General features: G+C 36.1%; 1 protein-coding gene across 3 annotated transcripts; it reads right to left on the bottom strand.

Annotated features, from left to right (window-relative positions):
* Positions 1–640: 640 nt before the first annotated feature.
* Positions 641–12798, bottom strand: LOC108669084 (actin-related protein 2-like). Of its 3 annotated transcripts, none has more exons than XM_018156369.2 (9): positions 12611–12798; positions 8374–8484; positions 7936–7950; positions 4389–4604; positions 3968–4128; positions 3316–3535; positions 2510–2743; positions 2024–2248; positions 641–1976 (listed from the first exon to the last, which is right to left on the bottom strand). In XM_018156369.2, the coding sequence occupies exons 1-8, from the start codon at positions 12656–12658 to the stop codon at positions 2051–2053; spliced, it is 1203 nt and encodes a 400-aa protein (XP_018011858.1). In that variant the 5' UTR covers positions 12659–12798; the 3' UTR covers positions 641–1976; positions 2024–2050. The 3 variants fall into 3 exon arrangements, with proteins under 3 accessions (XP_018011858.1, XP_018011857.1, XP_018011859.1); XM_018156368.2 differs by lacking the exon at positions 7936–7950 and adding an exon at positions 6698–6715; XM_018156370.2 differs by lacking the exon at positions 7936–7950 and having other exon boundaries at positions 12611–12797.
* Between the last annotated feature and the right edge of the window lie 1087 nt (positions 12799–13885).

Genomic DNA, 13885 nt, shown 5'->3' with positions numbered 1-13885 from the left:
ATTAAATAAATTAACTCTTACTTTTACCTTATCTTGGATATGGTAAAACTTCAGCCTAATGCGAGCCTGCTATAAATAAGGAAAAATTTATATAAAATGTCTGATTAGCAAATTTTAACGAGAACATAAATTCAGATAGAGGATATTTCTAATTCTTAAGTAAATTTTGAAATGAAAAACGGGAGCAGAGAAGATACGAAAAACTTCGCTAGTTCTCGCTCTGTGCACGAGTGGATTCGCTAGGAGGCGCAATGTCGCATTACATAAGTCACAGAAAAAGGTTAACTAGAGCATATGTTTGACGGAACCATTGATTAATTCATGATGGATTTGACGAGGTGAGGATTAGTGTGCGATCGAAATAACGTGTTAGACGCTAGCAGAGACCACATCCTGCCTAACTACATTGATTCATAGAAACAGATACTATCGTATTACAAATAATATTTAGAACAATAACTTTTGACAAAGCATTATTTTCATTCTAATTTTTTATAATGAAATATTTGCCCGTGAAATTTTCCAAAAATTCATGAAAATAAATAGAAGCGCAGTGACAAAAAATTTCTGCAAAGCAAATATACTCGAGATTTTTCTTTCTACGTCTACCCATTAAAGTATAGGTAATGCGTTGCAAGGCAACATAACCTTCAACAACCAACTTTGGCACGAGACTATGTACACAATACAAATATTGGAATGTCCGAACAAGAAACAAAATGTTTTGAAAATTACCTGCGTAAGAAAACAACAAAATTAATCATGATATAACAAATGAATTTCAAACCGCATTGATTGCAAATATTTCGACTGAATCGAAACGAAACGGAAAATATGCAAACAAAAATAACAGACATTTTATGTCAAGTAATTCAACACTGCATTTTAAAAAACCGGACTTCTCACAATAAATAAATAAGTACGTGTCTCTTCTTCAGCAATCGATCGTATTCGTACGGCAGTAACATTCCATGTAATTAATTTAGATTCTATAAAATTGATAATCATGACAAAGATTACAGAATTCGATGTTTTTACTAATTCGGGTTAATTGTCGGGGAGCAACATCGACACCTATAAACTAATTTTGAATACACCGCATCAAATTTGAGGTTCTTCTCATCTCAATTTCTGTTCCCGATATTTTACGCAACTATCGCAGAGTGTGCCTCGTAATCATAATTTATCATGCAAAAGAACTAGAACTTTTTCACGGTACCCAAAAAATGTTAGAAATACATTCTTACGGCCTAATCTATATCATTTCTCAAAATCTTGCAAGGAGTAAAATTAATTTAACGACATTACAAAGGATATACTCGCCCATAATCTTGTAAATCTAATCAACACTAAACAAATATGTAGTGAGCTTTTTCCACCCTTCATAATGCTTCGATATTCCATTTTCAGCTGGCACCTTAAACCACTTCATTAATCCATCTTCCTTCACGACTTTATTTCAGTTAAATACCTACTCTTATTACAAGTTCCCTTAGTACGGCTTCAATATTCTACCTTCCATAAGTACCAGATCACCTTCCTTATTATGCCTGCGATCAATTTCGTATAGATTTAATGACCCTACTATATACGTCCAAATCCTCATCCAGTTGAAGCGTCCTCACTCGTAAACTCACTCAAACCATCTCTAAACCCAGACAAACGAGGGTCACACTGTCCAAATAGTGCAATACTATCCGTATGTAACACTGATACCTCAATTTTCCGGGCAAAACTAGGTCAGGTTGATTCTGACATAAGCTAGAAGGGCATCGATATTTCGACAAAATCTCTAAATCGTCCAAGTGTAGTATCACTGCATCACTGCTCTTCCTAAAGATCCGCCGCCGCCCACGTCTACGAAGTTCCCTCCGGCACTGCACCACTTCCTCACCCTCTAAGAGGCGCTCCCCGTTTACGAAGTTCCCCCAGGCACTGCATCACTGCCCACCTCCAGCACTGCATCACAGTCCCCCCCGGCCTGCAACACAGCCCCCCCAGCACTGCATCACTGCCCGCCCCCAGCACTGCACTACTGTCTTGCCCTTGTCTACGAAGTTCCCCCGGGCATGAGCTTGACCATGGCCGCCTGGACGCCCTTCTCGAGGTATTCTTCCCTGGAGATCCAGAAGTTCTCGCGGTCCTTCATGACGTCGGCCAGGACGGCGCCGCCGATGAAGACCATGTCCTTGCGTCGAGGCGGGTCTTCGATTCTGATCTTCAGCTTCGAGAGTCGCTCCACGTCGCCCTGTAGCAGTTACAACGTTAATAGTATAGGTATAATGTTCGCCATGAGGGTATAAAATATCGTATTAATATTTAATATTCAGCATCAGGGCGTAAATTTATCACATTGATAGGTATGTAAAATACAGCGTTAAAGAAAACAGGCATTAAAATATGATATTCAGCGTTAGCGCATTAATATATGATTTTCATCGTTAGGGTGAATGAGATACGCAGAAAATAAAGATACATCGAGTGTGCAGTACAACTTGTAAATTCACACCTTGAGAACGCGTTCAAGATGAAGTTGCTTGAGCTCCCTCTCGAGTCTGGATGGCAGTCCAGGGTACATGGTAGAGCCGCCAGAGAGCACAATGTGCTTGTAGAGCTCAGGTCTGATGTCAATATCGCAGCGCTGGATGGTGTCAAAAAGCAGCTCCGCGATGCCCTGGCCCTCCACGTTGATCAAGTGAGGCTGGAACAGCGCCTCTGGGGCCTCGAAACGCTCGCCACCCACCTCATTAATTATCATCTCATTAGTAATGGGCTTCTCGAGTGCAAATTTTATTCAAGCATTAAAAATTTATCTTGTTAACAATCAGCATAATTTATAGATACATATAAGAGGTCTACTGAATTTACATTCATGGTACACTCGTGCTCCCGCTGCTATATACATCCACCATTACATGCATCGTTCAAGCAGAGATATAAGCATTATACCGGTACCCATCTTATATACAAGCATTACTATACCCATCTTAACACCATGTTTAGCCCCAATATGCAACAACTCACTAGTGGATGTTTTTTTTTGTAGAAATAGTATCACTAGTGAATTTTTTTTCCCGTAGAAATAGTATACCTACTATCTCGTTTTACATACTGCGTCCAGTTGTCAGCTGAGAATTCAATACCAGCTGAATGCATAACATATCTAGATGAATGTTTGGACATCAGTAAATTGAGGCTTTCAAATAAAATTAAAATTAAAAAAAAAAACTACAATAGAGAGACCATACACGCAGAAAACTATAAAACTGCCGAAAATGAGACTAAAAACAAATTAAAGTATATTCAAACACCCACCTTGATTACTCTGCCGTCCGGCAGCTGGTAGTTTTCCACGAGTACGGTAGTTTCGTTGGCAAGTTTCTGTTCCTGCTCGATGTTGTAGCCGATATAGCAGAGCTTCTCCTTCATCATGCGCACGGTCTCGAAGTCAGCGGAGTGATTGAAGGCATAGCCACGCAGCAGCAACAGCTTGATGAGGTACGTCGTGATGTTGCGTCCTGCTATGTCCAAACGCCTGCAAGACCAGCCAATGTTTTCATTGATATGCGCCACATAATATATTTTCATTATGTTGTCTAAATCTCGTCAGTTCAGATAGCTAGAGAATATCCCTCGGAATAGATGTAAAGCAATAGGGCAATCGTCGTGACCGCGGTAGAGAAAAGAACATCTAAATATTTACATCGTATGAAATGCGTATAACAAACCTCATGGTGTGTGCTGCAGGTTTGATAACACACGTTTAGTCTGTGAATGGGTTGAGAACACTTAAAATATATCTAGAGTAGGTTATATAACACCCATTATTTTTGAATAATGCTAAATTACACTCATTGTCAGTAAGATATAGTGGAGAATATCCAACATGTTTAAAGGATCCTGCACATGATCTAAGAAGCGACAAGAGCATTTACTGAGCACAAGGGCAGGTTGAAATAATACTCACCTTATCTGAGGCAGAGTGTAGCCTTCATAGACCGGACACACGTGCGTCACGCCATCCCCAGAATCAACCACCACGCCAGACTGAAGACCTTGTGCATACAGTGTCAACACCGCCTGTATGGCCACGAACGCTCCAGCAAATCCATACTTCTCAAACATCACCTGCAAGAAGAAATAAATCATAATCATACTTCTCAATTAACTGGGAGATGACATAAATAGTAACCATATTTCTACCCAGATTAGAGGTTTTAAGATAACCGTTGCGAAACAATTACATTGTAAAAATTTTTCCTCATAACTAATCACTAAAATGTGACAACAAATTGTTCAAAATATAAACATATGGCACCTTATATGCATATAAACAATATATGTACACTTCATTCACTATATGAAGAGTCCTTTTGCACGAGTCGCACCTCCAGCATCCTCTCCCTGTTCTTCAAGGGGTTCATAGGGGGCTCGGTGAGCATGATTTTGCACTCTCTGGGGTCGATGTTGAGCTTCTCATTGCCGAAGGTGTAGTCCCAGATATGGCACATGTCATCCCAGTTCTTGACAATGCCATTCTCCATAGGGTAAGTGACCTCAAGCATTGAACGGAGCTTGCTGGCATCATCTCCTACCATCAGGTCCTGGCAAGGTCAGGAGGTATAGAGGAAGAGAGCAAATGATGTTAATTTTTTGGGAATAATGAACATCATAATCAAGGTAGGAAAAGTATTGAGAAGAAAATTGAAAATTTTTTCCATATGTGCAGTTGGCTACAATAAAGCAATTCAACAATTTTTGGAAATAAAAATTTAGAGTAGTAAAATTTCATTAAATTTCCAATTAAAAATAATGAAAGTTATAAATGACAGGCTGAGTGTAATGAAATCAGTGAGATCTATAGAAGAAATAAGGGGTAATTTTCTAGTACACAAACTTCAACAGAACAATTAACAATTATTCAAGTCAAATGAAACCTCAGTTGTTAAATCTGACATGCAGTACATCTGTAGAACAGGGTCAAAGGCAGTTGAAGGCAAAGGCAGGGTCAAAGGCATTCCCATTCTCCATTATAAACATGTACCTAATTATTAGCATGTCTTCTTAAGGAATAAGGGAATTTTATGGTTACTACATTTCATACATACTGCTTTGTATCAAGTATCATCTCCATATTTATAAAGATTTTTACTGATTCTTGATTAGTTCCAAAATATTTTTTTAGCACTGGTATACAGTACATCTTACACAGTTATACTACATGAAACACAATGCCAATTTTGAAAGTTAAATTTAATAAAGATATTTGGCCTTACTTCTATGCATCTCAAATATATTTTACATTCTCTAATTGGAAATTTTCACTTTTAAAAAATACTAATATTTTTTTAGAGAAGGTAGTAATATAGAACTGGTAAAAAGTTTTTAAATTTAATGAAAATTTAAGAAAGTTCTTGGTTGATGTCAAATGAAATATGTAACTAGAAAAGACATTTAAAGAGGAAATTGTTTAAATTAATCATATTGATTGATTTCAGAAAATAAACATCATACAGGGTATCCATCTAAATGATGGATCAATTTAATAAATTTGTATTTATTCAAGTATAAATTCAAAAGGAATAATTTATACACCAATGGAAAGAGATAGATACATCATTTTTTACATAGCGATAAATGTGCAATATATCCCCCCAGCGCTGCACAGCAAACATCTAAATGGCAGCCAAACTTGTCCCACACACGAGAAAGCATATCTTCTGTTACTGAGGGCACCATAGCAGATACACGGATCTTCAGATCAACCAGTGTTGATGGTAGATGCAGGACAAAAACAGCTTCCTTGACATAACCCCATGAGAAATACCTCACATGGGGTGAGATCAGGTGGTGGCTAAAAGTGTAGAGCCAGATCTTCATTTCCTATGTGTCCTATCCATTAGGCAGGATGCAATGCTCAATACAGTACCTATATCTGCAACTATTGCCACCATTGTCGCCCAATTCTGATTTTGAATATGCTCATAAATAGATTTTTTTTCTATTGGTGTATAAATTATTCATTTTGAATTTATACTAAAATTAATATGAAGTTATAAAATTGTGTCAATCATTCAGACCAAACAAGAACAAGTAGCTAGAATATGTAGAAGGCAGTCAAATTAGAAAATTGCTGAAATGAAGACGAACATAACAAAAAACCAAATAACTGCCTATGTCTAATAAGTATAAAATGCTCCACAATTGATATTCTTTAATCCAACATTCTGGGTAACAGAGAAGTACCAAAGCCTAACATTCATGTTTCACAAAATCAATAGAATCAAGCGAGTTCCAGAATGTTCAAGAAATATTTAGGAATGTTGTGATTAAAATTACTATTGATGCTGGAGTGCAATTCAGTTCTATTTAGAGATATAATCCTCATAAGGGTTCTGGAAACTAGGTTAAACACATGAACTATTTCAGAATTTAAAAAAATTAACAAAATACTTTTCAATTTTTCAGGCATTAAGTAGTTAGAACATTTTTCACATACTATGTTGGAAGCAAGGAAAACGAAAAGGAACTAAAACATTTGCAGATGTTTGGTAATTCAAGTAATAATGTAATTTATTTTTCAATCTCCCTCTACTGCTGGCAGGTTTAGCTAACACAACCTTAAGCTTACATTCAAGTTAAAAACTAATCAAATGATGCAGGTTTATTATTCATGGGTTGGAAGGAAATTACTCACAGGGAAATGGGCCCACTCCTCAAGCCGCAAAAATACAATGATATACTTAAAAATTTGTCACCAAAGCATTGCCTATAAAAGAGGTAAACTTCAAACTCCAATTCAAAGATACTGAGGCATATACATGCTACAGTAAATATCACTTCAGATCACACACAAATAAAATGGTAGCAATGCATTTTTGTGAGACTGACGGCTACCTCCCTTGCTTAAACAATAAGAATCTCAAGAAAATATTATTCATTTAACTGAATAATTACAGTTGATCCACATGAGAAATGGCAGTTCAAGCATCTCAACAATGACAGGGAAGTTCCCAGTACCATGGCACAAATGATCTCAGTGAATGGATGGAAGCAGTGTCACATTTATCTATTCATAATTAATTTTAGTGCAATTACATCAAATTTAAACGAGAGGCAATTCACCTTCAGGTTATGATTAGTAGAAGACAGTTAATTTCTTAGCAGAATCAGAGGAAAATACTAAACATTATTGAAACAATATTGGTAAAATTTCATATTGTAAAAACACAATTGTTTTTGATAATGTTAATTGAAACCTGATAACAAATTTGAAATTTTGACTAACAAATTGCAAATTAAAAGATGAGTTGCTCATGAGCAAAAGCATCTTCAGGCTCTGTAGTTTGTGTATGCCAGTCACATTCAAGCTGGGATGACATGCAGCACTCAGTTAAATGGGCTTTCAATACACTTATTGGCTGCCTAATTAGCCTCTGTAGACTCTCAGATAATGTTTCTAAAAGAGTATATATATGGCAGTAAAGAAGAGAATGATAACAAGTTTAATTCTCTTATTCATATGTGGTTTTTCAGTCATTATTCTTGTATTTCAGGTCACATTTTGATGGGAAAAAACCTAATTCTTAGCATTAGATTTATTTAATGCTTAGCACCAAAAATTCCCTCAGAAGGAAATGGAACACATCTGAGAAATCCATCATTGAATGAAGATCTGAAACCATTGCATTCCAGGTTGGTAGTGACCTGCTTGCACCAGAGTTAATTAGGGTCATAGGATTAGAACGTAAGGGAGAAAATAACCATTTCAAATATTATTCATTTTCATCAAATGAGCCAGAACAGATAATTGCAAATAATTGCTGCATTTCACCACACAGCTTTCAAAATGGAAAAACATCCAAGAGGTTTAGTGACAGTAGGGCCAATTCATTTAATCACACATAATCAAATACCTGGAGAATAAGCTCTTACATCTACGTAGAGTTCCTGCAGAGTAGAACACATTACCTTGTTAGAAACCATTTCAGTTTAGGAATAGAAGTACTAGAAGTATCTATGCAACTAAATATAAGAACACTATCAATATAGATAATGTTCATCACTTTTTACAAATAAGTAACACTTGTTATACAATAAAGACATTGCTGAGAAGCTACTTTTAAATACAACTAGCTATGTTGATTCTGTCAATTGTTGATTTTTTATAGTTTTTAGTATTTTGGAAGGCAGATTGTACTCCTTGGCTTCACGCTTATAGAATGTTCAAAAAATGTAGAATAATTCATTCATGAAAAATTAAGAATCAGCATTCTTACAGACCTCATGTGATTAAACTTATAAGACAAATACTAAACAATGCTTGAAAAAATTACTACAAAGCAATGAACATAAAGATGACATCATTCTTACCTTCACTTCAATGTCACCAATTTTATTTGTTGCTCTGATTATGGGACGACCAACCATTGATGGGAAGATGTGAGAAGGGAAGTTGCAGCCAGCAAAACCAACTTTGACAAACTGAAAAGTAGAACCAGAACTTTTTAGCGCACTTTCTCATTTATGGAAAAAAGCGCTACCTATTGTGCTCGTCATGTCCGTCCGTCTGTCTGTCTGTCCATCTGTCTGTGACTACATGTTTTTGTTGATGAGAAAATGCGCGCTTTGTCACTCACTGCAGTAAATACTGAGTTATATTTTTATAGCATTATGTAAGAGAAAAAATTATTGATGATGCATAAATAAATGACCAGTAATTAACAATTTCATGGCTAATTAAAAATAATATATAGCATTGAATATGAAACTATTTTATACAATAAATAATTTGTGGATATTTAATATGTTATATTCAATATCTCTCACAAATATTTTAAACATTATGATCATTTTAGACATTTACTGTGTTTTTTGCATAATTGGTTCTTAGAATCTAAAAAATTCTTTACAAGCTACCATCAATCAAGCATGAAAAATATCTATATTACAATATACTTTCAAAGCCATTAGTGAATAGACATTTTTGTAATCTACGGAGCCACAAGATTCAAATTCATCATGAATATAACATTTTAGCTCAAATTTTCAGTAATAAAAGGCACTGCCCAATTGGTCAAACTTTTGAATTCAAACTTGATAGAAAACTCTAACTTGACTAGAGAGTAAGTTGTTTTAAACCAAGGCAGGGTGATGATCTTTATTTTTGTGGTTCCATAGATAAAAGAAGATGATTTCCCACAAAGTGAGTGAAGAAAGATATTATCCTTTCTTTTATTATATAATATTATATAACCTTGAATAAGAAGATAATTTTTGAATATGCTTGTCAAATTTTCTTTATATTTGTGGTTCCATAATAAAAGAAGATGATTTCCCACAAATTGAGTGAAGAAAGATGTTACCCTTTCTTTTATTATATAATATTATATAACCTTGAATAAAAAAAATAATTTTTGAATATGCTGTCAAATTTTATGGCTCTGCTACTACAAAGTGGCATTGTGGCAATGGGTATCTAATAAGAGCCACAATTATTAATGGAGGGCAACAAAATATATTTACTTCATAGCATTTTCATACAAAAGATATTAGTTTAAACCTTGAGCAGATGAGGAGATTATAAATGAACTAATTAAAAAAATCTTTTGTTTGATACTTTTACACTATCTACGTAACTTGGAAGCAAGGTGGCCAAAATAGGAGTGCATTGCATTTGGTATGGGAGTGGGACACTCTGCCCTCTGGACAAGTGCAGTACAGCGCTCCAGCATCCAAATCACTGCCATTTCCTCAACTATTAGCACTCTTGTAAACTTGTAGTGCCCTTGAATTGCAAACCCCTCCTCTCCTATCCTGGCATCCTAGCAGGCAGTGTGGAATTCCAAAGGGGTAATATATTAACTGGTAAACATAGCAAATCAGAAAGCAGGACCCAAAAATCTGGAATGTCCAGCACACTTCCACTTTCAGTCCATCATCATCACTGATGAGTCTCTGCAATATGCCACAGCTGTTTCATTGAAAAAAAACAGCACTTGCATCATCACAGTAACAAGAATCCAATCAATGCTTGAACGCGTCCAATATAACAGTCATAAGAATCCAATCAATGCTTGAACGCGTCCAACGAACTGTCACAGGGATCCAATCATTGCTAGAACGTGTGCAACATCACAGCCACTGAAATCCAATCAGCGATAGAAAGCTAGAAGGGACCGCCTCAAATGCACACAATGTTGACGCACTGATGCTAACTTAATGCCTAATGCTACAATTCTTATTTCAAGAGCGTAATGCAATAGTGTAGTTATGTCATTATTGATGGAAATTGCAAAGAATGACATTTTTGCTATGTACACTCACTCACAAATACATGAAAAACTGCCTACGATTCAATCGACAAATACAAAACTGACCACTGATGCAATAAGCAGAGACATGGAAACTCCTACCATTACGATCAGGATTACCAACTTAACGAAAAACATAAACAAAGAAGGTAGAAGGCCGCAGGGACACCAACCATCAATATACTCATTTGAAAAAATGATATTACAAATTTATCAGTAACTGGCATTCAACAGAATGGTTTAATAACCTTCGTAAATCGTAAATGTTATACATGCAGAATCAATCGTGTGCAACAGCCAAAGTGGTGGGAACGATGGTTAGTGTTTACTGTTTACTTGTTAGTTCTCGTTAAGCAATCGGTGTGTGAGGTAACTGAATTAACTGCAGATAAAACTCCTGAACTTGGAGACAATAATTGAGTGAAAACTTTACGTGATATATTGTGAGCCTTCTAAAGTTTTCATAATGAAGAAATCACAAGGTTCACAGAATCTAAAGGTTTGAATGCTAAATTTTTGACTTTCGAGTACTCTATTGACTATTGAGTCTATTCTAGTCAGTCAACTGTGAAGTGTCATGTTGTTTGTTGTGCATTGCCTTTTCTTCGAGAAGTTTCTCCAACTGCCGATGAGTTTCTCCTCAATTTGAAAGCTGAGGTAACGAATAGGTGCCATAAATGTTGTTTATATTTAATTTGAAACTATTATGTTGGGAGTAAATAGTATTTCCTTCTATAGATCCATCCCTCTTGCTCATAGTGGCAAAGCAGAGAGTTTTCTAGACTCTTCCTCAAGTTCATTTTTGAGTCCTATAAGTTAAGTAGACCAGTAAAGTATCATGGATACCAGCATTATCATGCATAAGAAATTGGTTTAAATCTTGAGTAAATGAGGAAATTAAAAATGAACTGATTCTAAACTAGCTCTGGTTTGCCACTTTGATCTTGCATGGGACCTTCTCTGTGTTGCCTGACTTGACGTTCATACAATCATAGCTACCGTAACCAAAGCCGATTTCTGACGGCCTGCAAACCTGTTTCTAGTTGCCTGGAACGTTTTTTTAAGGCGGAACACTTTTTCTATGTGAACCACGAATTTTAGAATTCCAGCCTGCTAGCATGTGGAGTGCTATGGTTGTCTGGGACTCCAAATGAACTAGCCTAGTTGAAGAGTCTAATAAAAAGTTTCTTTGACACTATGTGTTTGGGGGCCACAAGATTTGTGTCATACCACTGTGCAGATAGTGGATGAATATTGCAAGATCTTTGGCGACGCTTCAGCATAGTGACAAAGCAGAGAGTTTTTTAGACTCTCCCTCAAGTTCATTTTTGAGTCCTATAAGTAGACAAGTAAAGCATAGTGGCAAAGCAGAGAGTTTTTTAGACTCTCCCTCAAGTTCATTTTTGAGTCTTATTAGTAGACCAGTAAAGTATCATGGATACCAGCATTATCATACTTGAGAAATTAGTTTAAATCTTGAGCAAATGAGGAAATTAAAAATGAACTGATTCTAAAAAAGCTCTGGTTTGCCACTATGCGCTTCAGTAGCAAAATTTACGCCTTCAGAAGATCTTGCCGACACATTTAGATTGAAATTCTTGCATTTAATATATTTTTCAGTCTTTGGCCAACTTTTTAGAAAAAAGTAAGGTTTCCGGAACGTTGGATGGATCGGGATGCAGTAAAGTTTGTCTGGAAATTGGTTGCGATGAGTTCCTGCCAAAAAAAAAAATGCAAACAAAATGTAGTTTTGGTCACATTAGAGCGGTCAGACTGCATCATCACAACATCACATGTTCATTTGACACTTGCTGTACAATCGGACTGTTTTTAGGGTAAAATTAGTTATTTGGGGTAACACATGCATGCAACCTTGCAAATAAGTATGTGGCTTGTAAATAGTTTTTCATTACTCAGCATAAATGGCTTTTCATTAAAAATTACCCGGCAACGCATCTTGAAAATGGTTGGCGACCCTTTGGGCTTGAAAACCCATATATTGGCAAATGGCGATGCTGCTTCCACCTTCTGCACCCTGGGTGTCATAAGAAGAAATTTCCAATCTCAGTCATTTTTCATTCATTTACAGGTTGCTTCTGCCTATTTTTCCATTTTGGAAAATTTTGGTGACAGGCTGAGTGTGGTAATACTATCCTCGATTGAAGTTGCCAGCCTCTAGGACGTCCAATAGAATGCCATAATGATAATAAGCTAGCTGATTTGCAGTCATCATGACTCATGAGTCATGCAATGTCATGTGAACAGCTTAGCAGATCACAAAAATATATTAGACTCACCCCTGTTCCATTATCGCAAACCACAATTTTCCTCCCTTGAGCATCCATTAGAAATAATTTCGAATAATTTTAGTCTAGTACCGCGAGCACACCTCAAATGTAAAAGATATTCGTTATTACTCAATACTCAGCAGTCAGCACGGCGACTTTTGGGTGTGTTTACATTGGAGATAAGGCCCACAAGAATCCGATTCCGTTTACGGCGTTTCGATTTAACACTGTCCTGGCAGTTTTCGCTTTCGATTTAATTTAACACTGTCCTTCTAATTAAGAAAATTGTATCAAATTATCCATGACTACATTATATAAAAAATCCAAAATATAGGATAAAGTTTCAATTAGTATAAATAATTTTCTAAAATCGCGTAATTATTCTTTCGACGTCTCAGCTGATTTAGTGTAACACGATTAACCTTTTATACCATTTACCTCAAAACGTCTAAATTTGTACCTCAGGATCTCTCACACATTGTTTTGACGAATAATTAATACCACCTAGTTATTATGAATATTACACTTCTCCCACTAAGCGTATCATGCTCCAATCAGCAATTTATTATTATTATTACCTATTATTATAATAATCATTATTATTATAAATTACTAATATAACTTATTATTATTCATTTTATTGTTATCACTATTATTATTATTAATATTATCATTTATTATTATTACTATTACTATCATTACGGCTAAGGTCCAGTGGTTAAAGTTCAGAGTACCAAGATTGGAACAGAGAGGTTTCGACCTTAGCTCTGCGAGCCAGTTTATGGTCAGAATCGGCGAGGTGGCCGGACGGTTAAGCAAATAAAATTTGAAACAGTGAGTTGTGAGTTCGAGCCCGCAACAAGCTGTGGATTGTCTGCGCTGTTAATATACAGCGACAGGCCTATGGCCTAACAAACTTTGAAGCCGCTATATTATTATATTTTTAATTTCAATCCTCTCCAAACCAAATTCAAAAGCATGTTGGATCATACAACTGAATGAAATGCACGACACTGCTCTGACTCATACAACTTCACTAAATACACGACACTGCACTGCTTCAAACAACAGCTGAATGAAATGCACGACACTGCTCTGACTAATACAACTTCATTAAATACGCGGCACTGCACTGCTTCATACAACTTCATGAAATACGCGACACTGCACTGCTTCATACAACTGAATGAAATACACGACACTGCACTGCTTCATAAAACTGAATGAAATACACGACACTGCACTGCCTCATACAACTGAATGAAATACACGACACTGCACTGC

Source organism: Hyalella azteca, unplaced genomic scaffold, assembly GCF_000764305.2.
Source record: "Hyalella azteca isolate HAZT.00-mixed unplaced genomic scaffold, Hazt_2.0.2 contig16588, whole genome shotgun sequence".
Classification (NCBI taxonomy): Eukaryota; Metazoa; Arthropoda; class Malacostraca; order Amphipoda; family Hyalellidae; genus Hyalella; species Hyalella azteca.
This window is presented reverse-complemented; position numbering and strand designations above follow the sequence as displayed.